Source organism: Trachymyrmex cornetzi, unplaced genomic scaffold, assembly GCF_001594075.2.
Source record: "Trachymyrmex cornetzi isolate Tcor2-1 unplaced genomic scaffold, Tcor1.1 scaffold385, whole genome shotgun sequence".
Taxonomy (NCBI): Eukaryota; Metazoa; Arthropoda; class Insecta; order Hymenoptera; family Formicidae; genus Trachymyrmex; species Trachymyrmex cornetzi.
This window is the reverse complement of record NW_017298586.1, coordinates 308005-334993: the sequence shown is the minus strand read 5'-3', so window position 1 is coordinate 334993 and position 26989 is coordinate 308005. Positions and strand designations below refer to the sequence as shown.

At 37.3% G+C, this 26989-nt stretch overlaps 1 protein-coding gene across 2 annotated transcripts in view; it reads left to right on the top strand.

The window, feature by feature from the left end:
* Positions 1 to 26989, top strand: part of sfl (N-deacetylase and N-sulfotransferase sfl) — a 140936-nt gene that overhangs the window by 40289 nt on the left and 73658 nt on the right. The window contains exons 1-2 of one of the 2 annotated variants that reach the window (XM_018511716.1): positions 8785 to 8822; positions 12741 to 14524. In XM_018511716.1, coding sequence (XP_018367218.1) covers positions 14349 to 14524 — 176 coding nt within the window. In that variant the 5' untranslated portion in view covers positions 8785 to 8822; positions 12741 to 14348. Of the gene's footprint in view, positions 1 to 8784; positions 8823 to 12740; positions 14525 to 26989 lie in introns of those variants that run through there. The other variant, XM_018511714.1, reaches the window with a different exon arrangement.

Genomic DNA, 26989 nt, shown 5'->3' with positions numbered 1-26989 from the left:
TTAACTCGTTTATTTTTTATATATATTTTTAATCGTTGAAATTATTGTTTATAATTTTCACAATAATGATATGCAAAAAAAAATTCATTAATACATAAAGAGTTTGCACACCTATAGATAAAAATGTTAATAGACTTTCGTCACCCATTCGTATATTCATAACAATTATTCCTTACGAGAAGGGTGGTTTACCTCCCGCAACAAGGGTGCATGGAAAGTCGGACATGTAAACTTTACTATCTAACATAAAAAACGTTTTGTAATAGTTTCGTGTTGATCGGTACATTACTTTTATGTAAAACATTATGACGATGCCCTAATACCCTCAACTTTGAGGGTCGATTTCACTCCTTTAATGTTGATCATTGCCGATAAAAAAAATACGTATCTATTATTTTTGCCTACTCTACAAGTGTGCAAAGTTTCAATGAAATCGGCGAGTCACACAAAGGTAGGTTTACTTGTTAGAGTAACTCAGAGTTTATATAGACTCGGTTCAACGATTTTCTAACACAATATCAAAGGCCGCAACAAAAGGAGTAAATGATATACGTCGTCATCATCGTTATTTTCGCGCGCTCTATTATCTATCGAGAGAATGAATAATACGAGATAAAAATACGAATATTGAAACTTGAATATTTTTTATCTCTCATTACTAAGACTTATTCAGATTGAATTATTTTTGCGAGAATCTCACATCAAAGTTGTACCAAAATTGTATGATGTTTTTTTTTGTAGAAATTGCTCGGAAAGGTCAGTTTTGCTGAAGTATCTCAAAATTTAGTTAGATAGAGATCTGAAAATAATTTTAGATGATCTAAATAATTATGTAAAACACTTAACTATCGATGACAAAAAGTTTTAATATTCTTGCAATCAAGTTAAGCGCCCTACATAATTATTTTGATGGTCCAAAATTATTTTCAGATTTCCTATCTATATATAGCTAAATTTTTTGATATTTCAGCAAAATCTTTTTTTCCGATATATACGATATCGATTGTTATAATTTATTGTTGCATTTTTAGTTTGTAATTTTATTATATAAGAAAGTTAAAAAAATATAAAATATCAATATTATGCGTAAATTTAAATGGAAAATACAACACAGAGTTCAATACGAAATTAATGTAGCTTTAATTTGCATATTGACAAGTTAATCTCAAATAATACTACATCAACCTTAAAGAGATATCAAAGAAACATCAATGCTATGTGTATCAGTGTGTCACAGTCAGGATTACTTCATTTACGGAACTTTATTAAATCTTTGGATATTACATCCGTTGAAATTAGTCACATCGTTAACGCGTTTGTGCTACGTCATAATAACGATGGCGATACATTGCCACCTCGATTGCCACCGTATGTATGACAACTAATTATGATACAACACGATTATTGCGTATTATTGTGGCTATTACGTATGATAATAATGTGGGCGTTATACCATCGCGCGATGTGTTATGTTACAACGTTAGTATAATGCAAATAATACGAAATCATCAATATGCAACATGTTTACCAACGATGGTCCTGTTAATAACAATAGAGATTGAATCTGGGAATGCAGTGTAAGTTGCAGCGTGTTACCAACTTTGAACAAGTATTTTCTGATAAATAGTTTTACTACTTTTACTTTGACTTACTTTACTTTGCTTTGCAGCTTTAAATTTAAATCTCGAAGAACGTAGTCATGTTATTTATGTTAAGCTGTTAATACCTTATGCATATACTTATACTCATATGCATGCTGAAGATTTAAAGTACTTCTCTAGTTATAAATTTAAATATAGCTCTTTGTGCTTTAGTTATTATGCCCCGGTTGGATCTTTAAGAGGATTCGTCGAATATAGTCTATGCTTTTATTTCTCATTACATTATACATAAACCGAACAATATTACAGTTTTATTAAATTATTAATTTACAAAATTAATTATTACATTAATAATACGAAAGGGTCAAATTTAAATAACGGCTTAAGCATTGCGTTAATAAGACAACGTAGGATTTATCATAATTATTTGTACATGCAAATTTTATTCTCTTTTTTTTTACATATACAGTGGTTTAATCCGCAAAAGTAAAATACCCTGCGGGTAAAGACGACGATGACGACGACAACAACGACAACGACAAAGCTTTAAGCGACGACGTCGCGGACGAGGGACCGTAAATCCGCGTCGCGGAAGTTCGAGAACGAAGCGGAGGTGTACGAGGTGAACTCCGGAATGCCTTGGGGCAAAACGAAAAGGAGAACTGCATCAGGAGGGACGAGAGTCGAAGATGCGCTGGTAATGGTGGCGGCTGCGGCAGCAGTGGCTATGGAGGTGTGCATCACGGTAGGGTCGGTGCAACGCGCGCGGAGCAAGCGGGGCGAACTTGAGATGGTAAACACGGGAACCGTGCATCATCCGAGCCGAGAATCGAACTTTCCTCTATGTCCCCAGTGCAGGAGTCTAAGATCTCCGCGCGCGCGAAGCGAAATTCAATAGGCCATTCGCTTTTAAGAAATGCATTTCGATGCCGACCCGCGGCTTTGACGCGAAAAGGTGTGAATTTCGCAGTCCCTTTCTGCATCACACACGAGAGTAACGAAATCACCGGCGTTACGGAATTTACCGCTATCGGCTGAAATTGAATTTTCTTCTCGAATCAAGAAATGTGGCGGCAGCAATCCGATGCGGCGGAATGTAATGCACGCGATGTTAGTAAAATTCTTTGGCTTCGAAATAAATAAACGTTATTTCCAAAACTGTTGATAATTACATAGCGTTAATGCAGAAATTCACCACTTTACATTAATTAACAATCTATTAAATCGCTATATATGTATATTAAATAAGCCTGAAACGCGTTTACGCGGAGTTTATATGCCGCTTAAAACATTTCAATGGACTCAGCCGAATTGAGTTGATTGAAGTCGAATAGCTTGTTATTGTTAGCAATGCGAATAAGCAATTCCGACGCGCGCATAAATTACTATTGCTTATGAATACGCACGTTCTTGTTTCCCATGTATGTGATAAGAATTAATTTCTCGACATATGACGTAATATTACGCGAAACGTTTGTTTGTAGAACGGCTCAAAATCCTAATACTTCAACCTGTCTCCTAAGCGCATACGTGAATTTAATTACCATAAATCGTAGCTTACCGGTTTGCAGTGCAGTGCACGCATTCCGTTTTACGGTGCCATCATTAGTGCAAATATCGTAGCTAGCGTTCTATCCCCTACAAGTCGGTACACACGACAGATGTTAACACCGAATTAACACGTACAACGTACGACTACATGGCTCCGTGGCAAGTTAACAGCGTTACCGGCACGTCGATATGATCGCAATTTCAGCTTACAACCATAATTATCGCGTACTGTACCAACCATATGCCTGAGTGGGCTCTACTAAAATGTACTTTACCGACCATTAACTGCAAGAGATGCAACATCTCACCGGACGACATCGCATCGTTGCACAAATATCAGATGGGGGGGGGGGGGGGGGAGGGAAGCAAAATATTCTCATTAGTCGTTTGGATATAGTAATTAAACTTTCATGTAACATTCATTATATTTGCAGAGCGTGTATCATAAAAACGTCTAGTGGATTTTATAAAAATATTTTCTATTAATTCACAACCGGTAATTGCTTCATACAATCACGTTATACGATTTTATTCGTCATTTATTTCATTCACATAGCATAAGATAAAATATTATATAGATAAAAAGGACTGGATAAGTAAATAAGGACTAATCGTTCATTAATGAAAAGACCACATGTTGTGGTACTTGCTATGTTAATTAGATGCAGGCTACGAATGTGGAAATTAGAATTTAGGAATTTTGAATAGAAATTATAGAGAGAATAGATTTATTATGAGAGATTGATATAGTAATTGTAAATTAATATCTAGCAAATAACAAATATTATACACAACGTCCTCTAATCACAACTGGAATATAATTACACGGGTTAATAACGTCGTTTATTATCAAAATGAACAGGAAAGAGTTGCTATATTACTAATCCACGTATAATATTAATCAGTAATATTAATCGCTATGCAAATATTGTAGTTCTGGTAAATTTAATAACGACGTCGATAACCCGCTCTCTCCCGTGTTCTCTTCCGTGTTTGTAGAAGTACTTCCGTAAGCGGATACAGAGTCGTAATTAGACGCGCTGTACTCGCGCTGAGAGAAGCACTCGAAAAGTAAACGAGGGACGAGTGAGCAATAATCCAACAAAGACGGGTGTGCACACACCCACACGAAGAAACGTACGCGTGACAAGGGATAACTCGCGTGTGTTCACGTTTTTGCGTCAAATACTGTTCGTTCACTCTTTTTGTTAGAACTTTCGTTCGATCTAACTGTATACGAAAATTAAAGAGTATTGTCGATTTCTGCAAACAGCGATTGAACTTAAAATTACAGTAATATTTAGGCCCCCAGCTCTTGTAGCTGTCTTTCTTATTCCTAAATTGTGTAAAATCTCATTTTAGCAACGTTTAAGCTATATCATATCTTTCCGCGCTGTTATTTCCTAGGAAATTTCAATTTTAATTATAATTTCAAACGACTCGTAAATGAGACGCATTCATTACCTGCGCTTTATGTCGCGCGCTCGTTCTTGAATGTCCTGCTATAACGTACAACGCCGGCGGCAGCTAATTAATGATCAACGTAGCGCAGTTCAGAACACGATACATCATACTTACTCTCTTCTAGAATTTTAACGCAAAAATAAGTTGTTTATTTTTACCGTGGTAAAAGTAACTGAGATATATTAAAACAAATAAGCCATAGATTAACAATTAACAATTTAAATTGATAATGTATTTTATATTTGTAGTTTTGTAGTTTCACAAATTACCTCCCAAATTATTATACGATTATACACAATTCATACATGTATAATGACAAAAGTATTATACTATTTCCGTACTACCGACAATTTCAACGCGTTTAATACTCGTTATTATTATATTTATTACTGCCTGTGTTCATATCCCGGAGCTTAAAATATTAACTGCGCTGCAAGTTTGATCTCGGACAGAGCACGTGCAAGACGAGTAAATGGTACGGAATATACATATACGTCACTTCTCTGCGTTCTTTCACAAGCGTACGTAACGTACGCGCAAACTTCGATGCGCTCGCAAAATCCCGTGGGCGGCGAGCGAAAACGAGCGACAGGAGGACGAATTATGACGACACGTTAAATATCACGCGATACGGACGGCAGTCGTAAAGAGGCGTTACCGCACGACGTCGATATGCGTGTGCATCTATCTATTCTCGGTCGTGCGACGCATCTCGGTTGTCCGTCTATCGTTATGTGTGCAACAGCGTTGAAATGACAGCAACACCGTCGATAGATCCGCTCTCCGGTTGTGGTCGCGACGGCTAAAAAAATACGCCGATCAGAGATGATAGTGGCCACAAATGCGCTGAAATTGCAACAGTAAAACTCGAAAACTGTCTCTGTTGCGAAATATGATAAGTGGAATAATCCCTTGCTAAATTCAAGAAATCCTGTAGCTTATTGCATATAATGATAAAATGTATCCAGTTTAAATTAGCGGTTAGATCTTTTCTCTTGATTTTGTCGATATTAAAATTTCTTACTTATTAAAATTTTTTGCTTAATATTGTTTTCACTTAAAATTTCCAAGTTTTTTATTTTTTCGATTTTTATGTGTCCCTGAAATGGATATTAATTATTAAATATTTTCTGAATAGAGTGTAACCATTAATTTTCAATAGCTCGATGTAATAAATTTTTGATTTCGAAAATTGATAAGAAAATAGTCTGCAAATAGAAATAGGATATTTGCACGCGCTTCCTTACGTATTAAGTAATAAATATTAATGCAAACAATTAGCATGAATTTGCATGCTACTAGGATGCTATGTGGAAGATAGAGGAAATATTTTCTTATCGCAGAGAGCACCTACGCACAGTTATCGACTTCCGTCTTTATCTTCCATCGCGGCATCTCGGGTTTTCTCTCTTGTCCCACGTTATTTCCGTAAGCATAATTGATATTTTTCTATCCGACGTTGTGAAAACACGCGAAAAATAGTATTAAATCCTCCTTCCTTACGTAACATTGCATCCTTGAAGAAGATGCAAAGACGTTGTCAGACACGTAAATCGTTCCTTTTTTAATCTGAGGATTTAGAGAGAGAGGACGAGAAGCATAAATAGTGGAGAGTACTGGTTTACACACAAAATGACCGTAAAAAGCCCTATGTAATGCGCGCGTGGTACGAAAAAAATCTCTTGCACGCCTCGTCAGCTAGTTAATTGCTTTTTAAGTCGGATAATATGCGGAGGTCATGCTTCATCCGTAGCTTTTAAACCACTGCCGAGCTATGGTGATATTCCTCCTTTGCATCATGCGCCAGATTTCCATCATCGCCGTTAATACGCCACTTCGACTCTCTACGACGTTGAACAATCTAACCAGCCAGGTGTTAAACGTCTTCTCACTTCTAAGACAATCATTTAATTATTGTGGAATTTGATGTTATTCACATATCTTAATTTGCAACTCTATTATATTGATTTTCGTTAAAACAGTTTAACGAATATTAAACATAGCGATGCTGTATAGAATTTTAACATTTCCATTTCAGCAGACTGAGTTTTTAATAATTCTGAAACAAATGACAATTTTTTATGCGCATTAATTTAACGTAATTTCGGATACTTTGACAATTCTTTAAAAGCTTTTGGTTGTTTCACTTTTGATGGACAAAATGAACAGAAGAATTAATTCTCATATTAATACTATTTAAATTATTTTTCTGTTTATGATATTTATTTATTTATATAAATTTTCACGTTTGTTTCGAACTTTAATACGAGGAATACTACCTCGCTTTTGCTTCATCTTGATACATGTAGTTCTTCTCATGTTACTCGATGGATCGCTGGTGTCTCCTTGACACTCGAAAGCCTTCCGTATAATCGCGTTGCCCTCACGAGTGAGCAGTATGTAAATTCCCAACTAATTTCCTTGCCCGTCTACGCGACACGCTCATTTCTTACAGCACGTGGCTTGTAATTATCAAGCAGGATATTTGATTTCCTTTACGCAAGCAAAGACATGCTCGCATGCCATTTCCAGGGTCTTCTCAAAATGCTCTACGTGTTCGCGCACACTGATGTGTTTCAGAATATTGTGGTTTCAAACTTTTTGACGTTTTCAGAATGTGATTAAAATTGTCATTCTTACTTCACGTGCATGCGCATCTAATTCCGTTAAATATTTATCATTATCGGTAACATGTAAAATAGTTTAAACATGTGAATTTTTATTTCATCATATCGGGCTTCGTCGACGTGCATACGGTATTAACGCGTCAATTTAGCATTGGATATTTCGCGGTGTGTCGGTTTTAATTTACGTATTAAACACGGTCATTTATCGAACACGCATAAATAATGGATTTCCGCGGGTATCTCGCGCGACTATTTTGTGAAAGTTTCATTTGCGCATAGGCGCGATACAAACCGTCTGCTTCCGCCGAGAGCCGCAGAGAGATGTTGGGCTGGCTGAGTTATATTATATTGCGATATCATAGCGCACACGCAACCGGAGCAACAGGGAGGCGCATAAACGTGCGCGCGGCCGGATGACGGTGTGTGCGTACGCGTTCCTCGGATTTAATTTCGCGCTTCTATATTTCGGCCAAAAAGATATACCTACGTACATACGGACGTTCTACGTGTGCACGCGAGAGAAACACGTCGTGCGTGTATACGTGCAACGAATTGCGCCGGAAAGCGAGAGACCGGTCAGCCGGGGAGCGCAATAGGCGTTATTTCCGGCCGTTGTTTTTTCATGCTCACCGCCGAATGCAACCGAGAAGAAAAAAAGAGATATACCCCCATGTACGATGGATTATAATCCAAGGATCACACGGCACAACGTGACATACTGCAACCAACGAAATAAAAATTCCGTTATCAATTGTTTCGGAAGCCAAACTTCGCGTAATTCCTCTCCGACGTTAATTGTATTGACATATATTGTTCGACATGTCCTTTATTAATACTTTGAAGCTCGATGGAGCAACATTATATCCACACGGAAAAAAATTTCCTAAATTTGAGTAATATTTTCTTGAATAATAACTAAGCAAACATTTTCTTATTGCAAATAAATATTTATTAAACGTAAACATACATTAATTGACTCAAGTATCACTTTTTTAAAAATAAATATTTATTTGCAGTAAAGAAATGTTTATTTAGTTACTACTCAAGAAAATATTACTTAAATTTAGAAATTTTTTTCCGTGCAGAAATTTTACACAGAAAGAATAGTTTTGCTGAAGTTTTTAAAAATTTAGCTGATACAGATCTGAAAATAATTTTGTTTAGATCGTCAGAATTATTATACAGAATACTAAAATGTTAAAACTTTTTTTACAGCATTGTCATCAATGGTCAAGCATTCTATACAATTATTTTGATGGTTCAACAAAATAATTTTTAAATCGGAGTATCTAAAAAAATTTGAATATTTTATCAAATCTATTCTTTTCGTATATTCTCGAAAAATATCGTATACGAAAATACTATACATATAATATATTTATATAGTTATATAGGTGACGTATATAATATATGTATACATTAAGTACGTATATTATAGATTTTTGTATGTGACATAGATTCAAGAATATAGGCCCAGGCTTAATGTACTTGTGGTCATCGGATGCCACTTTTTCTCTTGAAATTCTCCTGCGCAGGCTACTCGACCGAATAATGGAAGCTGGTTCGCGCGCATTAATAGGTGATGTTATTAGAATTTTTCGTGGATTACGAAACATCTCATAAACTCAGAATCGCTTTATTGATAATATCGTGTGCGGAGATAATAGGATCAGAAAATATAGAGATCTAACATTCTGAGGGAAAAATCGATCCGTTATTATTCAGTTTCAACATTTAATGGAGTAGGTCGGTAACTTTCATAAAATTCAAACTCTTGTTATTATGCTTTAATCCTCTTATAGTATTACATCTCTTTTTTAATATAAAAACTTATATTTAAAATTTTATATTAGCAAGAAAATGCGATTAACTTTTTAGTCTATTTTTTGCGAAGAAAGTGATAAATTTCGCGTGTCCTATCTTTGAGAAATATGTCTCACTTGGGAGATCTCTATACTTACGGAACACCCTCTTGGGAGATTTCCGTTTTCGTAGTGCTTTGTTTCACGACGAACTGACAAGAAGCGCACCAATCACCGCAAGAAACTTTGGGATGTGACACTTTCCGATCAATGGTATTTTTCCACATCCGACATATAATAAAACATGCATAAACAAGATTGACTACTTTTTGTCGTTTTTTATTTTGGCTTATCTATTTTCTATATTCGATATTTATTATGTTTATACAATTTAATTTTAACCGTTTATAATTTGCATCTTTTTGACACAAAATAAAACAGTTTTATTACTAAGTTATACAAATTTCCATTTTTTTCTGAATTTTTATTCAAATTTTAATTTTTATTAAATAGAGATTTTTAACATTTAAGTTAAAGGAGCCAGATTGCAGAGAGTAAAAATATGATTGGAGACGGAAGTTCAAGTTAATACGTGTATCAAAGTATATGTACCAGAGTGATTCCTCACTTCACATCGACGTTCAAAAATTTCCTTTGCCCCGATGAGGTTTCTCATTAATTATGATGACAATCTTATCAGAACATTCCATTCCAAAAAGATAGAATTGAAAGAAGAAATTGGGATTGATTCACAGTTCGCATTTTGTAAATTAAAAATCTCATCAAGTTGCATTTGGGTACTTATAAATATATTCGCTGTGGATCGGTATATGTGTGCATGCGTGGTAGAATATTCTAGGTAGCTTGAATGAAATTGGATCCGTCCGGGCAAACCCAGAGAACGAAGAGAAGGAAGATTCGCCAAGATTCTTCGGCAGAGACGAGGAAGAAAGATGGTTTCGTTCGAACGAATAATCAGGAGGAACCTCTGGTAATCATTTCGTGCCAATCGAGTAGTTTCCTCGTGCAATCTCGGCCTTGGTGCACCTACGTGGCTTCTCCCTCTAAATCCGCGCACGTGATGCATCCGACTAACGACCCTCTCGGGGAGCCAAAACGTGTCTCTCGAATTAAGCACCCGACACTGGGTAGATCGAGAAGGAACTCCATAGGAATTATTTCCGTGCAATAAACGAATTGACTTCGCGCACAACGGAATTTACGAGAAAAGTTACTAAGGTGCGTAAGACGAAAAAATATTACAGGATTGAACGTGCTTGGAAAAATTTAGTATGAATGTTGTCATTTATCTAAATAAAAGCGAAGTATTACGGCTATAAATTTTATTTACTGTCTTTATTTTGCAAGACATACAACATTAAAGTTGCTTATAGGACGTAGAATAAACAGCTAAATATTTTATGATATCATATATATGGAAGATTCAGAAAGATATTATCCTAACTTCTTTATAGCACACCTAATATATTTATAATCATATAATAAAATGCGCGAAAAAGTCGGAAAAATTAGAACAAATATTTCTCACTAGTATTTTTTGCAAATTTTCACTCATTGTATTTATATTGAATTCTTTGTCATGTTATATAGGGTGTCCCATTTTAATCGATCATCTCAAATATCTCTTGAACAGTGCATTTTAAGGAAAAATGTTTCAGACAAAAGTTTTGGGACTCTGAGGGGGACATAAAATGGTGCCATTGGTTTGATTTTGGGTGGCGTTGTCAAGATCAGGACAAAGTCACTTTGAATTTTTTTAACGGAACTCCCCATTTTTCATTACGTATTCTTGTAGCTTACCTCGAGAGCTTTCCAAAACACTGTAATTAAATTCATTTTCATTAAGTACTTTTCGAGTTATCAGGTTTGCAAGTTATAGCACTGCAGACATTAGCATTACCCTAAATGTCCGACCGACGGCTAAAATCTCTTGAATGTTCAGAATCACGACCTGGATAACATTTGTCAAGATCAAGACTATTGGAGGTTGTACCTCTTATTTTCATTTTTATGTAGAAATAAATTTTTAGTGCAAAAGTGAAAATAAGAGGAACGACCTCCAATGATCTTGATCTTGATAAATGTTATCCAGGTAATGATCCTGAACAACGTTTAAGAGATTTTAGCCGTCGATCGGACATCTTGGGTAATGCTAATGCCGGCGGTGCTGTAAACTGTAAGCCTCATAACTTGTAAAGTACTTAATGAAAATGAACTTAATTATATTGTTTTGGAAAGCTCTCGAGGTAAGCTACAAGAATACGTAATAAAAAATGGGGAGTTCCGTTTAAAAAATTCAAAGTGACCTTGCCCTGACCTTGACGACGCCACCCAAAATCAAACCAATTGCACCATTTTATGTCCCCTTCAAAATCGCAAAACCTTTGTCTGAAATATTTTTCCTTAAATGTACTGTTCAAAAGATATTTGAGGTGATCGATTAAAATGGGACACCCTGTATATGGATATCTTATGCATTAAAAATTATTAATCAAATAGATAACACAACATTGAAGAAACGATTGTCTATTTTATTTTCCTATCTAGCACGTAAACACGTTCTACTTTCACGCGTTATGTTGGCGTCAAGCATTCGTTTTGCTGAGCGCCAAGTTTCATTCTGAACGAAGTATCCCATCATTACACGTCAGCGAGTCAAAGAACGGAGACCTCGATCAAGAGGACGAGGGAATAGAAAAGCGAGGAAGGTATTGCCAAAGTTCGACGAGCTACCCCGTCCACCCATTAGCGTGTCAGTCATTCCGGCCGTGTAATTAAATTCCGTACGCCAATGTCGTCGCGTGGATCTCCGCCCTGCGCGATCAAATCTTTTTGAAGCTGCCGCATCCGTTCTCTTTCTCCCTCCATTCTCTCTCTCTCTCTCTCTCTCTCTCTCTCTCTCTCTCTCTCTCTTTTGCTCTCTGCTTGATTCCTCGAAATCAGCTTGGTGCATTCTGTGGACGGTATCAATATTTTCCCTGGGAAAAATGTCAGGTCAGCTCCCGGGAGAACGCGGGAGCGAGGGAGGCCGCGTTGCGCGGAGGGTGATATTCTTCCGGAGGGTCTCCTTGACATCAATTCTATCCATTTCCACGTTTTCCCGCGTTTCTTACTGCCCTACAGTCTCATTTTCAATTTATCCTTGAAACCTTTTATTGCATTTTTCGTTTCTCCTACCCCGTTTCAGAGGATCCGGCGTCGAATGGATTCGCGCGAATACAACAGATAAAACGAAAGTTTATATCGCCGCTTGCTTAGAGTAGGAGGTCCCGGGTAGGGGGGGGGGAGTCTGATTAATGGACTTCTTGCTGTATAACTGGCGAGAAAAAAAATTAGTCGGGAGGAGGTCGGTGGCACCAGAGAAAGCTGCATTGCTATAACTGTATTATAGTCGATTAATTGGAGTTGTTAGGCATCGTAATCATCTGGTTGCTGTTGTTTAATTATTCCGAGATGACTCGTACAATTGACATTATTAATATTTATTTGCACAATTTTAAAATCTTGCAGATGAAAGAAGAATTCTTAAATATATTTTCCAATCTATTAAAAAAAAACGAACTTTTATCTATTACTTTAAACATAAATGAATGATTGATGGAATATACATATAATATATAACACTAATGTTATCGTGCCACGTATTTATTTTTCTATCTTTATGATTGTTACAGAGCGACATCATGGAATTTTCCAACGTTGCACGAAAAAAGTCGCCAACGCAAAGACATAAACTCCGAAAATTGTTTCGCGTAAGAAACACTGCGACTGTACATCGTTCCTAATTGACAGATAGAGGAAGGAGCCAACGGCGGGGGGTAACTAGAAGCGGGAATGAGAAGAGGATCGAGCGGAAGACACGAAGCAGCGTTCGAAATTTACGAGTAAGTCGGTTTGCTTGCACGTCGTGGGGTCCAAGATGGTGTCTAGGGGCGGTCGTGCGCCGTAACAAATGGTTTAGCCGTGAACCCACTCGCCGTGCAACGACACCGGAAACAGGCGGCAGCTATCCGGCGAACGAGCGAGCGAACGAGCGAACGAGCAAGGAGATCCGCAAGAATTCGCGAGGACACGGACGTGAAGCTTACCCCGGTCATCTCTCACGTGGTGAATTGTTCCCAGGCACGAAAGCCGAACAGTGAAGTCGCTCTTGTTTGCAACGAAATTGTCCGGAGACAAGATGATTCTGAAACGTCGACGATGAAACGGCGTACGTTTCGCTACGATCATCCTGTGAGAGAACGCGTCGCGACTTTTTAATACGCGTTCGCAGACTCAGAGATGACACGAGGTGTCGCGCATTTCGATATTGAAATCCTGATGATAGTTGATCCATGATAACTCGGCCAGATGGGTTAAAAAATCGTGGTTCGCGATTGACGGCACGGTCTCGTGCTGCTTGCGAAATGGCGATTATACCGCGTCCTCGAAAGTGCAACAAGTGGTGTCCAGATTCTCAATGCTGAGACATCATCGATGTTACTCGACAGACGGACGAGGGGATTTGATCCGGGACCGATCAGGTTCGCGACCGGTTGGAGAATCTCGAACAGGAGGACCGCCATTGTTTCCTAAAACGATGCCAGCGGGATTAAGCGTATCTAATGAACTGTGAATCTGTTTCGCCTGTCTCAAATACGATCATCTCGAAATTTTTTTCATCAGGATTCTCTTCGCCGGTCTAAGTAGATTTACTTCCGCTGAGAGGAAACGTTCGACCAACGCATCGAGAGGTCCCGGTTCGATGCTGTTCGTTAACCTCGTCAAAGAGTGCTTTATTGATCGCGGGATCGAAAGGTAGACGACGAGTAGCTCCGAGCTAGGATTTTAACTTGATTCCAACCGTTGGCTTCCGTCGAACTCGAGTACTTGAATTTACCGACATCGTCTTTACCAGGAAGATGTATAGAAGTTAAAAAAAATTTTAATTTATACGACGATTCGCCCAAAACAGGGGAACTAGTGTTATTAATGCACGTATTAATATTCGTTGAAACGTGACGCGATTCAATGTTGCACGTGACTGCTCTAAAAAAGACTGTAAACGCGAGTCCATGGCGACGAAAGTGCTCTATGCTGTGCAGACGAAAGAAACGCTTGCCGGGCATCGACGATTCTTGGGACTGCTACCTGACCTCTCAACGGCAAATCCGTTGACTAACGTAGCAGCACCGTTCGTATGCCGCGGGCAAAAACATCTCGTGACTCGCTCGAGGACGAAGACTTCGCGATAATCCAGTCAAAACATTGTCGGATCCGCAGAGACGTCGTCGAATGAGACGATGGTGATGAAGATATCCGCAAGCGAAGCTGGCGTTCCTCTATTAGGCGCCGTCAGTCCGCGCTACGTCGTCAAACAAGCGACGGTGAAGCGCTGCGTCCTGGCGTTGTTGCTCGTCTCCATCGCCAGTATATTCTACTACACTTACTACATCGTCAGCAGTGGGCCGCTATCCAGGTAAGTCCAAACAATGCAATGAACTATTTTGCCCCTAAAATGGGAACATGATTGTTTAAGTCAATAAATTTAACTATTAGTTTGGCGCTAGCTCGCGTACAAGAGTAAAGTACATAAAGCAATTAATTTTGGTCTTGAAATGTTTCTAGAATTAATTACTGTAAGAATATCCCGATTCCAAATTTATTGCTCATTGTTTAAGTTAAGGAAGTTGTAAGGGTATAAAACACATATATTAATATTTATATTATAATTTCTTAGTTTATATACATTTATATCGATGATACTTCATATTTCTCTAACTATATGTTTTATATTTGAAACTAGACGTTTTATTTGAATTTAATTGAATTTATTTTTATTTTTATTTGATTGTTGACTCTTACTTTACCTTTTATAATTGTTAATTTATTTTCATAAGAAGAATCCTTCTATCTATCAAATTAATATTATGCTTTAAACAAACTACAGTGAGAAAAATGGTTTGATTATATCAACAAGATGTATATGGTTAAATGCATTTGGTTAAATCTAGCAGAATTTCTGGTTATTATAATAGGACACAAAATTTTATGACTAGACCATTTGGTAGATTATACTATAAGGATCTGTTTAATATTTTTCAGTTGGATCTACAAAACTTCTAGTTATATTCACTAGACATACGCTACGTTACCAGAATTCTTGTTAACGCTAGTGCATCTTGGTAGTTGCATCACTGTGCAAGTTCGCGCAAGTCGCGCGAGTCGAGCGGATAACGTTTATTGTTTCGTACATCTCGTGATCGCGTATCGGTGGCTGATTGTAGTCGAGTGTCGAGCATGTATCGTGAAGTGAAGTCTTGTGAAATAACGAAATTGCAAGTTCAATTAGATGAACAATTCTAACAATAAATCGTCATATGTACTGTGATCTGTGTCAAAAATTCGGAGAAAAAGTGGAATGTAATTGAGTAGCATGGCTGATGAAAAAACGTCTTCTCTTCTTCGCCAATGGAATTTTGAGAAATATGTAGACGTTTTTAAAGGTTAGTTATACATTAATGAAAATAATTGTTCGCTCAACAAGAAAATCTGATAAATTCAACGGGAAGGCATTATTAGACCAATAAGAAAATCTGATACAGTTAACGAGAAAAATTTATTCGATCAACAAGAAGTTCTGGTAGAGTTTACGAAAATAATTGTTCGCTCAACAAGAAAATCTGGTAGACTCAACGGGAAGGCATTATTAGACCAACAAGAAATTCTGATAGATTTAATTAGAAGGAATTAATCAAATTCATTCAGTAATTCTTACAAGAAATCTGATTCGTCCGTTTTTGAACAAACATACTGGTTGAATCTACCAGATTTCCAAATAATCCAACCAAACTCTTTTTTTAGTGTACATACATGTAAAAGTTGTGTTCATAACATTCTGGTTTTATTGAACAATACCTTTTTATAGATTATTTATTTTATTTGCTATTAGTTTTATTGTTATAAATAAAAATTGTTAAAATAATAAGGAAAATCTAAATGTTTTTATATAAATATATTAAGTACTAAACATGACTTATGCAAAGTTTCATTGAGATTCACCATTAGTTTATAACAAATAACAAATTTTATTTATTTACTGAACAATTAATGTCTGCATCTCAAGGTAACTTTACATAAATATTGTTGAATTCATAAAGTATTTATATTTAAAAATTGAGATTTTATCATTATTTTGTAATACATTTTTACATATTTATATTAGAGTACAAATTAAAAAAATATTACTACTTGTTTAAATAACTTTTGATCCAGATGGTCAATTGTTTCTATCTTTTTTTTGTATTATTATTAAATGCAATTTAGAAAAGTCTGTAATTTTTTCAAGTAATTCTTAACATGTTGCATTTGCCGTACAACCTCCTTAAAAAAACCAGAAACATGTTGATGTTAGCGCACGTATGTTACGCCATAACGTGAAGTTAGCACCTCCACTTTTGAAATGAATTGAATTATATTGTGTTAACACTCGGAATATTAAAAATTCAACACAAAATTTTAACAAGAACTGAAGTGGAACATTTCTGACACAAATACAAAATGTTTTTTACTGTGTATAAATTAAATGTGACATAAACAAATTATAACATATAAATATTTTATTTTTTTTTAATATGGGATTTTTAAGATGGTTTGAATGGTTTGAAAATGTTAACTGTTGAATTCTGAGCCCGAAAAACTTCTGTGTACTTGAGAATATTTACAGTACACGGCGTAAACAGAGTAATGCCTAATTAGCACAAGATTTCTACATGCAGCATCTGTTGCTGGCAAAACTTCAAAAACTCTTTTTGCACAAAAATCCGACGTGTTCATAGAAAAACACTTGTACAACTTCTTCGGATTGTTGACTTTCGTTATCTTGGTCAAGAATGATCATAAAAATGTAAAATAAAGAGCGTAACTTTGCGCATTGCTACGTAGTAGAACTGTGTAAACTTTGAAATACGTATAGTTTCGTAATAGTGCGGCAATAATAGCATGCAAATGCAACGGAAAACACACCATTAAAGACCGTGCGGAAGCGAGTTTACAAAGGGCGATTAGTATTGAATGGCGAGAGACGAGTCGTTTGACGATAGGTGAAGTAGAATGGCGACACTTTTAATTACTTTGTATGCAATCAAGCGAGTCAAAGCAGACCAATTAGAGCCGCGAGTTGGCTGACCGTCGCGCCAGCCAGTTCGTAACTCTGAAATTGCGTGGTCGCGTGCAACGTTGCTGGTAGGGGATCTTCCAACAGAATCTCGCGCGTCGCAGACAATTTCCATTGACGTCTTATTTTTCACATGGTGATGATATGGAAAAGTGGAATCTATAAACGAACGCGATTGGCAATTATCGACAAAAAATATTTTATCACGGAGACACGTTTTAATTGTGAAATCAATAATCTTCATTGATATCAGCAACTGAAATCCTTTATTTAAAATAATGGATTGTATTCATTAATTTCATTAAGGAAGCGTAGTAACGATCTCATGAGATAATATCATGAGTGTAATTAAGTAAATAACATTGATGATACACAGATAACGGAACATCAACGGTCTTATGATTCCGATAATAGTCGAGATAATTATAAACCATTTTTATATCAAATCTGAAGCCACGAGAAGCATCAATGATAAGCGACAAATAATAGATAGAAAAAAAGCGCGTATATAATTTTTTTACAATTTCGCAAAATAATGAATATAATACATAGCATCAGAAAGAATTCTGTGGAAAGCAATCATTGATGCAGAAATATGGGCAGTATCAAAGCGCGTTAATCTAACTTCGCAGTAGCGTATTTCCATGTTTCGTAGTAATAAAATATTTTTGTCACGCAGCCGACACACCGTCCATTATACGTAAATATACGTGTGGTTATCAAGAAAATCGCATACAGGAAAATTATACTAATTACTTTCGATAATCAAAGAATAACAGACGCATGAAATTATCATAGACTATACTGCAGGATGTTTCATATCTTTAATTACATGTTGCGTGCTGCATAACAGAGCCTGAAATGTTGAATTAATCATTATTAACGAAAATTATATCTCTTACATTATTTTTCTTTTCCGTGGCATAAAATTTTTCTTAGCTCTCTAATATTGAAAAACAGCGTTAAAAATATTGAATGCTTTTAAAGTCGTACAAAGCATCCTTTGATCATTCACTTGGTAAACGAGCAGTAGGCAAACGAAGATAGTCGTGAATTTTAGCAAGCGCAGATCTCTTCTACCGTTGTAAACTACCCGAGAACTCGTATGTAGAAAGCATGAACAACCCGCGCAAAGACGAAATAGTTTGTGGACTCAGCGAATTGGCAGGTACCTTCGGTCTTAGAGACGATCCTATTTAAATGTACGAACGCAAGTATATCTATATGTATGCGAACGTGTATATATATATACTATAAGGGTTACATGTTTCCGTAATAACTGGCCCAATTCCAGTTTTCTTCGATATCCTGCAGTCCTATAGGATTGCCTGACTATGATGCCCGTCAGGCAGAGAAGTAAATTCACAGTTAATTAGAGAGGAACTGAACAACTTCACGATCTGAGACGCTCGCTCTAGTTCTACGATTCTATTCAGTTCGTCCTCATAATAGCGAAACGACATGCAAGTCCAATGTCCGTGTATTTGTTGAAAAATACACGATAATAATGATCGCACAACACAGCAGAGTACACTTCGGAAATATAATATCTGAAATGAAACGTGTCGCGTGAGCGTCAAGCGCCTGATATTTCCAAAGGTGCGGAAATTATATTGTGGCCCGATGTTTTAGCCATTACGTACACGCGAAGTTTCGCATTTTTCTCGCACGGGAATCAAAGTAATTAAAGTATAATTTCTCTCCTAGCGCGCGCGCTACGCGACCGGTCTCGTTGAGTGAGAGCTTAACAAGTTTTCTTCGACACGTAGTCGGACGAGATTGTTCTGAAAACTGATCCCCTCCGAAATATCGCTTACGCCAGGGGAAAAAGTTCGGAATATATTTTTCATGCGGTGCGATGGTATCGCCGAGTTGCAAACGGCGATCTTCAAGAATGTAAACCGCACATTACACGACCGCAAAACTCTTCCCCCGACGACAGATCATAATTTACTTACTGCAATACTAACGGACGTATCTGTTATCATAAAATATTCGTTATAATCCTACACCTATGCTTCGTGGGAGACTGGGAAGTTGAGATATATGACTCGTTACTACGATGCGCTATTATATCTAGAGACCAAGGGGCCAGCTCATAAATCCTCGTGCACGCGCTATCAAGTTAGTTGATAATGCCATGATCTTACATGGATCAATCTTAACAGATAATCCGCGACACCATGGAATTCTGTAGTCATAGTATACAGGTACGCTATCGTCAATCATTGAGTTTGATACACCCTAGTACAGACATTGACATGTAATATCATATCTATACTGGCAGCTTCGCCATCTACATAATCCAAACTGGACAATCCTATTGGCAAACATACGACGATATCTTGGAAACTGTATTGCGAGATATTGCATCTTGGTATTTATAATTGTACTGCAATTTAGATAAGACAAAGACGGACCATGTGCTATTTATCGAGGCTCGATAGAACCTACTCGGATTAATCATCTAATTGGGTTCAATTATATCTTATCTGTTTATATTAAATCCATGCATATTAGGTTGTTCTGTCATATCAAAGTTTCTGCCATTCTTCTCAATTAAATTTCAGGAAAATCACATTTAAAATCTTTATACCAAATGAAAATGTTTATTACAAAGATTTTTAAGATATGTATATAGGTCATACGAACAAAGAAAATGATCATTAATTATTCTTTTTACGTAAAAAATGAAAAAAATATTGCTACAACGATAAATTATAATTACATTTCTCTATTGGTATTCGATAAAAACGTATCGTGAGTTTTTACATGTATAACGAATATTTTTAGCAGCGTTCTCAAAGAGTGTCTGTCAGCGACGTGTCACTCCTGTAGTAAAATGCATTATCGCGATGGCAGTAACAAATTAGCGGAATCCACGGACGCACAACGTGGCAATTTTAGATCACTCGTAGGATTCTGCTTCGTCGCGTCGTGATAGTGTCAGCTGTCGCGGCGTCTGCAGCTATGCATCGCCGTTTTTGTACGCGAGAGCGCTATCATGCGATAAATCGTTGTTTTTGGACAGTGACGCGTAAACGCTATTTAAAGTAGGATGCCGAGGCACAAAGGCAGCGGCAGGAAATTTATCGTTAACGGTGTCGTTGGCTCATTTTTTTTTCAGCGCGTCGTAACCGTCGTAACGCAAGTCTTCCCCGTGAGAGCTCTGAAATAATATCTCACGGAGTTCCCGTCGGTTGTATACCACTGACAAAAAGTACATTTATCTCCGTTGAATAATTCTTTTGCCATTAATCTAAGAAATCGCGATTACTCTGTCATCGCGATGTTCTCAATGCATAGGTGTCAACTGTGGATGGAGAAAATTGCTCGCGCAACGATACTGTCGCGAAAAATTGTCTCCTGTTAAGCATGAGCGTGTATACACGTGCCAAGTAAAAGGCGGAAACGCATTCGTGCGAAATACGAGAAGTGCAACTTTATATCTTCTCTCTCTCTCTCTCCCTCTCTCTCCGTATCTGATGAAACGAGAAGCAATCACTCGATCTATCTCGCGTAAACGTACAGTACACCAAAGAAAGAGAGGCGCGTTCCCTGTCGTGGGACGTGAAATGCGACCGGATGTTTGTCGCACGCCCAATCAGCGTCAATTCAAGCTTCTCCTCTCTCGACTGGCCTTACATCGGCGCTAAGCTTCCCACACGCACGTAGTTACTTCCTATCACTAGCCACGCGCCTTTTGCATGATGCATCTCGTCCTGCTCTTGAACCGCGCCCGGGAACTGTGCCCATAAAAATCGTCGAGAGTACGATAAAGTTTTCCTATTCACATATTGCGTTCTATATCAATTAATTTTCTAGAAAGAAGTAGAATATGCATGCACGTATAATCTTCATATATTTAGATTAAGAATGATTAGTCGTTTTTAATTTTGAGAGATATTTTTGGAATTTTGTAATTTGTCTTAGCTTATCAAAATTCATCAAACACTGATATTTATTTATCTTTGATTTTTTAAATAATTTTTTTAATTTGTAAGCGGACTATAGTCTTATAAATTAAATTTGACGATAGAAGCAAGATCTTCGTTTTTTCTTACTACTTATTTTATTACTATTTGCTTATTCTTTTAATATTAGATAAATTGTTTTATTAATGACGATATTTATTAATGAAAAATATCTATATCTTTTAAATTTTAAAGGAGATTTGTAAATATATACATGTATCACAAAAAATATGACTATTGCAACGAGTTTTCTGATGACATTCGCGTAAATATTAATTTAATTTCTGAACTTACGACGCCGTAAATTACAAGTAGACTTATAGTTCGAACTTATATATAGTCCAGACTTACAATCTGAAATTAGCTAATTAAATTGCGAGCGCCGCAAGAGCTCTGCCAACGCGGCGACCAGTATCGCGAATATCGCGAGAGATAGAGTTTGTTCAACGTAGCGATACATTATTCATCGCGTTTATTCGCCTGCGGAGTTTCGATTATTTTTAACAATTATCTTCGCGAAGTAGTAGTAATTGAATCATGAAAACTTTGGTCGCAAATTTCTCCGAGAGTCTCTTACGAAATTTATTCCGTAAGACATTAACTTAAACTTCAACACTAGCCCCCGTGCTTCAATCACAGACGTTCTAATAATTAACTTGTCCATGTACGGATTATCATGTAAGAACAGAACTTACTTGTCAAGTATGCAACTAAAATAATTATTTTGGCTTTATTTAAGAAAGAAAATGGAATGTTTCTTTATTTCGAAAGTAACAGAACACTATTAGATATTAAAGGAACAATGGTAATCCAATCTCTTGAGTTAAACAAGAGTCTGTTATTTTTTTAACTTCTATGTATGTCAAAATGTAAATCAATCCATTTCTGTGGTTAGTTCCGAAGTAAACAACGTCTACTACATTAGCGTATACACTGAGGCAATGCATTTTCTTGAGTTAAATTGTTTAACTTCGTTGTTTAGATTAATTATTGAATAGGAGCAGTGGGGACTTATAGAAATTATCAAAAAGAATTTTAATTGGGTATAATTTAACATTATGAATTTAATTAACAATGAATTCAAAACCGTGATTTTCGAGTAATTACCTTGAATGAATTATGTAAACATCATCCTATCAATTTTCAAAGGTAAACTAACGTAACTTTATAAAAAATTGTCACAAAAAATAAAAGAGAATGCTTTTTTAAAGGTTGTGAATTAAAAATGGCAAAAATGACACTTAATTATGTTGAAAAATCTATTTTTCTTATCGATATTATTTAATTAGTCACTAATTTTCTATCAAGTTCGAAAATAATTTTTCCCCTTTTTGGAAAGCAAGATTTTTTTTCATTATGTTATTTTTTAAATAAAGGAGCGATAACATTTTTGTTGAATATTTTAACACATTGAATATTTTAAATACTAAGCGTTTTCATTTCACATTTTAGAAATAAATTATTAGTGCAATTAGAAATTTCTTAATATTTTTGTTGATTAAGCATACGACTCGTATGTACCAAGGGAAAATAATTTCCAATGGAAATTGCCAAATGGTGGTATCAGCAAGGATTACTGGATAGCTGAAAGTTTAAAGAGGCAGAGACAGTATACTGACCGAACAAACATAATTTTCAACGTATCCCGATTTCGATGCTTGTTCTCCCAACAGAGCAATATATCATGAAAGAAAGTAATATATGGTACGACTTCGCCCCCGCGAAGGATAATCGCAAAAGACGACGACAACGGAGGAGAATCTTTTGCTTTATCGACTTCCGGAACCATCAGGGAGTGGTCGACTTACATTCCATATTTATTCTTACAACAGTCCAGCCATTGTCTTTATAGACCTTATAAAAATTGATTTTAATATTTTTTCTATTTATATTTTAATACCCTTTGTTACGTTACAAATAAATATTTAACAGAATTCATAGTGTATATAAAATTTATAAAATATACATATAATTTAAATATGTAATATGAAATTTATACAAAATTATTTAATATCTCTTGTAATCACGTTTAATATCTGTTAATCATAAAATATATTTCGAATGTTTGAAATGCGCTAAATGAATTAAAGCAAAGTAGACGAATTCCTCTTTCATTCACGTGTTTTTTCCGTCTCCTTCGCGAGCTTTCTTACTGTACTTGGGTAACAGATACTTCCTATTTCCACGCACGACTGCACCCTAACTCGTTCTAGGCTCTTGTTCGTCGTACGAAATTCTGGCACGGCGACATTTTACAGACGGCATCGAGCGGTAATTGCCGGCGTGCCGGCAAAAAAAAAAAAAGTACGAAAAGAAAGAAGCGCGTGCCGCATAGACCGTGGCGTAATTTCAGATCCTCCGCCGCGGTGCCTCTTGCTTTTTATTCCCCCGCGCACCACTACGCCAATTTACGCCCAAGTCTCGCGTGTAGGTAGAGTACGTGCATCGTTCTCCAGTAAAGAGGAAAAGTAGGAAAAAGTAGGGTGGCTGCGGTCTCATTAGCGACGGCAACGGCCGGGCAAAAACTCGAGGAGCACTCGACCGAGAGCCGCCGGTTCGTCCGTTTAAAAGACGGAGAGCCGCCATTGCTGCTGTACGGGGATTTAATCGGCTATCGTGAATACGCGCGTGCATACTGGAGCGACACACAAAGACACACGGTAGATAAAAAGCTCTGCAATTACGACGAGTTAAATGAGAAGCCGTAAAGCGCCCGCATTGGTTCCACTGGTTCCTCGCTAATCGTAATCTCGTCTAATCCATGCGATCATGGATGAAACGTTTGAATACGTTTGTGACTACGTTAATCATGATTCTTATTAAAGCTCTATTTTATTTAACATTAGAACCGCGGCTGCGCTATTTTTTACCCGTCTGAAATAGTTTTTCTTTTCCAGTTAATTCGGACTTACACGTGAAATGGCTTTAGATTTTTATGAATTTTCATAAATAATCACAGTTAATTACAAGTAATTTTACTTTTATGATGACAACCCTCCCTCGTGAAAAATTAGATTTACCTTGAATCGTAGTTGGATTAATTTAAACCCGCGGTTCTAGTGTTAAAAAAAGATCATGATGTATTTTTTATTTGGAACGAGAATGATGCGTTAATTACAATTTGATCTACATATCTTTGATCAATTTTATTTTGTATTCTAATTGCTTCGGTAAAAGGGTTGCTTTGATCAGATAGAGTAGTTGGAAAATGGTAAATAGTCGCCAGCCGGTTGGGCGATTGTTATGCACAAACGCTCTCTTTTATCGAATAAAATTGTATCTTTACGCTCGCGCTTTTCAGTGAATAAAATAGTGGTGTTTGATTCAGGTTACATCGGAGATCAAAGTGATCTCACGGTTCACAATATTTTCTAGAATAACATACATTCAGTGAAGAAAACATTTCAATCTCGATTGATTTTCCTAGAGCAATATAGATTATTGATTTCCGTTTTGAGACAAGGTAATGAGAAACACGATTTCTATCAAGTTTTTAATGAAACGAAACGATACAAAAAGGAAACGCCGTGTCGCTCGTATACGCAAACTTAATAACAAGCGCGTTAGTTTGTCGCGACAACGAGCCGCAGATCCATTCACTACTAAATAATACGTGTCACGTGGCCGTATCACAAATCGTCATGCATTCCGGTCTGGACCGTCGCGGCACAATGTGGTATGTACATCCAGGCCATTAACATTGTCCTGTTGCTTTCGCGAGTGCGTGAGAAGCGACCCTAATTCTGTCAATCCTGAGGGCGGCCTCCGGTACTGGGGGTGGCCGTCGATAGTGTGCCGGCGATGTTAACTCGTAATTCTCATCGATTCCGGTGTAAATATACCCGGGAGCATGTATACCAACCATGCAGGATTTCCGTTACGTGCTAGATATACCACGGCACAGCATGAATCGCGGAGGAACGGTCGGGCGTACAAAGGGGGATGAAACGTGCGTACACGCGACAATCGAAACACGAAATGCGGTTCGGGGGGGGAGGGGCGAACCGATAACCTCTCGTCCCTCTTTCCCGTTCTTCCTCACTTCCCTCTTCGAAGAATTAATAGCTGCGAGTATCAGACTCTGCCGTCGATATCGTTCGGTTCTCTGGTTTTTGCGAATGAAAATTATCGGACACACGGTGCGCGTTGCCATTGTTTACGTACAATCTATTTTTCTTCTTGCAGTGAGCGTAGAATTAGCAAGCAAAGAGGCAATACGAGCCTTAATACGAAAGCTTGTCCCGAAAAAGAGAAACGAGTTTCTACTTGGTTGGCGCGAGCACTGTTTCCCATGTATTTGTGGATGCGTCGAATGTGACACGAGGATGTGTTTCGCCCATTGAACTCGAAACGTAAAACTACAAGAGGATACGTACGCGGGTGTTCTCGGAGAAGTTTTCGTGAGAGTAGCTCTAGCTCGGCTTTCGGTTTGGATCGTATCGCGATTCGTGGGATCGTTTGTAAGTGGATACGTAAAACAAGATCCCGCGTTAGTCGTATACGAAACTTCGCCAACAAACCAACGATCGTGCTCAATAATCGCGAATCACTCGTAACATGTGATCAGACGCATCTGCCGTACGACAATCGACGTGATAGCCTGCCTTACGGTTAGTCCTCGATTCGTGATCCCTCAGTCGATCGTATGCGCACATACATGCATACAAAATACACTATCCAGGTATATACGTTCGATATTGGTCGTAGCTGGTTTCGGTGGATTTCGATGAATTAGCTGTAGGATATGACGCAAACGCACGGCCATTGTACAATGTCCACTTGCGGATATCTCCGTATCGGTTGTGTGGCCGTACAAAGCTCCATTCAAAATGTTTGCGATACTCTTGTAGCCCTGGTCAGCGTGTACGTACAACTCGATACCTTGTACCTAATATCACGCACGTAGTAGGAAGCTACGTGCCAAAGAGGCCGTTTCATGACTAACGTCAACGAATTGGTCATAGGACGTAATGCAAATCCTCCTTTAAGGCTTTACGCTACTGATTAGCATATTGGATTGTGACATCAAAAGCGGGAAATTACAAGAGAAATTTTGCTTTTGCCTGCATACAGTAAATAAATTTCATATCGACTTTTTTATTTATTATAATATTATTGCATTAAAAAATATAGAATTTGATTGCAAAAACCAGTTTAATTTTATAACTATTTTTCTGCAGAGTATAATACTCGTTTGTAATGACAATCTAGTGACACGTACAATGATATATAAATCTTGTCTTTTCAAAGTTTTTAAAGATAGGTATCATTGTTGTAATTTTTTTTTTTTCAGTTTTGTGGTATAACAATTCTTAAGATTCGTTAGCAGTGTGGAACATGGGAAATCAAAATTGAGCGTTACATCATAGTTTATGAACTTTAGAACTTGCGGACAGTCCAAGCGATAGAACTCTCTCCAACAGATTCGGTAGTTACTCCCAATACGAGAGCTGGGATCTTTGCGCATCAACGAATCCCAGCTCGCATCCGAACAGGCGGTTTCACTAAACTTGGTGAACTTGCAACACGTCGTGCGAAACGCGGTGGCGATCAATACGAAAAACGCCACAGGATTCACAACTGAAGCGAGCGCAAACTGTTCGCAACTGTGCTCGCTCCCACGAGCGAAACTACTCATGGAAGAAATTCGCAGATCGCGCGTTCACGAGCAACAATTAATAAAGCGGACGAGGTAAGAGGTAACGCGAGCCGCGTGTAGCTCGCCGCGTTATCTCGTGACATGCAATTCGTTCTGAAGGGCGTGGCTCAGGTGGATTTCCATGAATTAACCCTT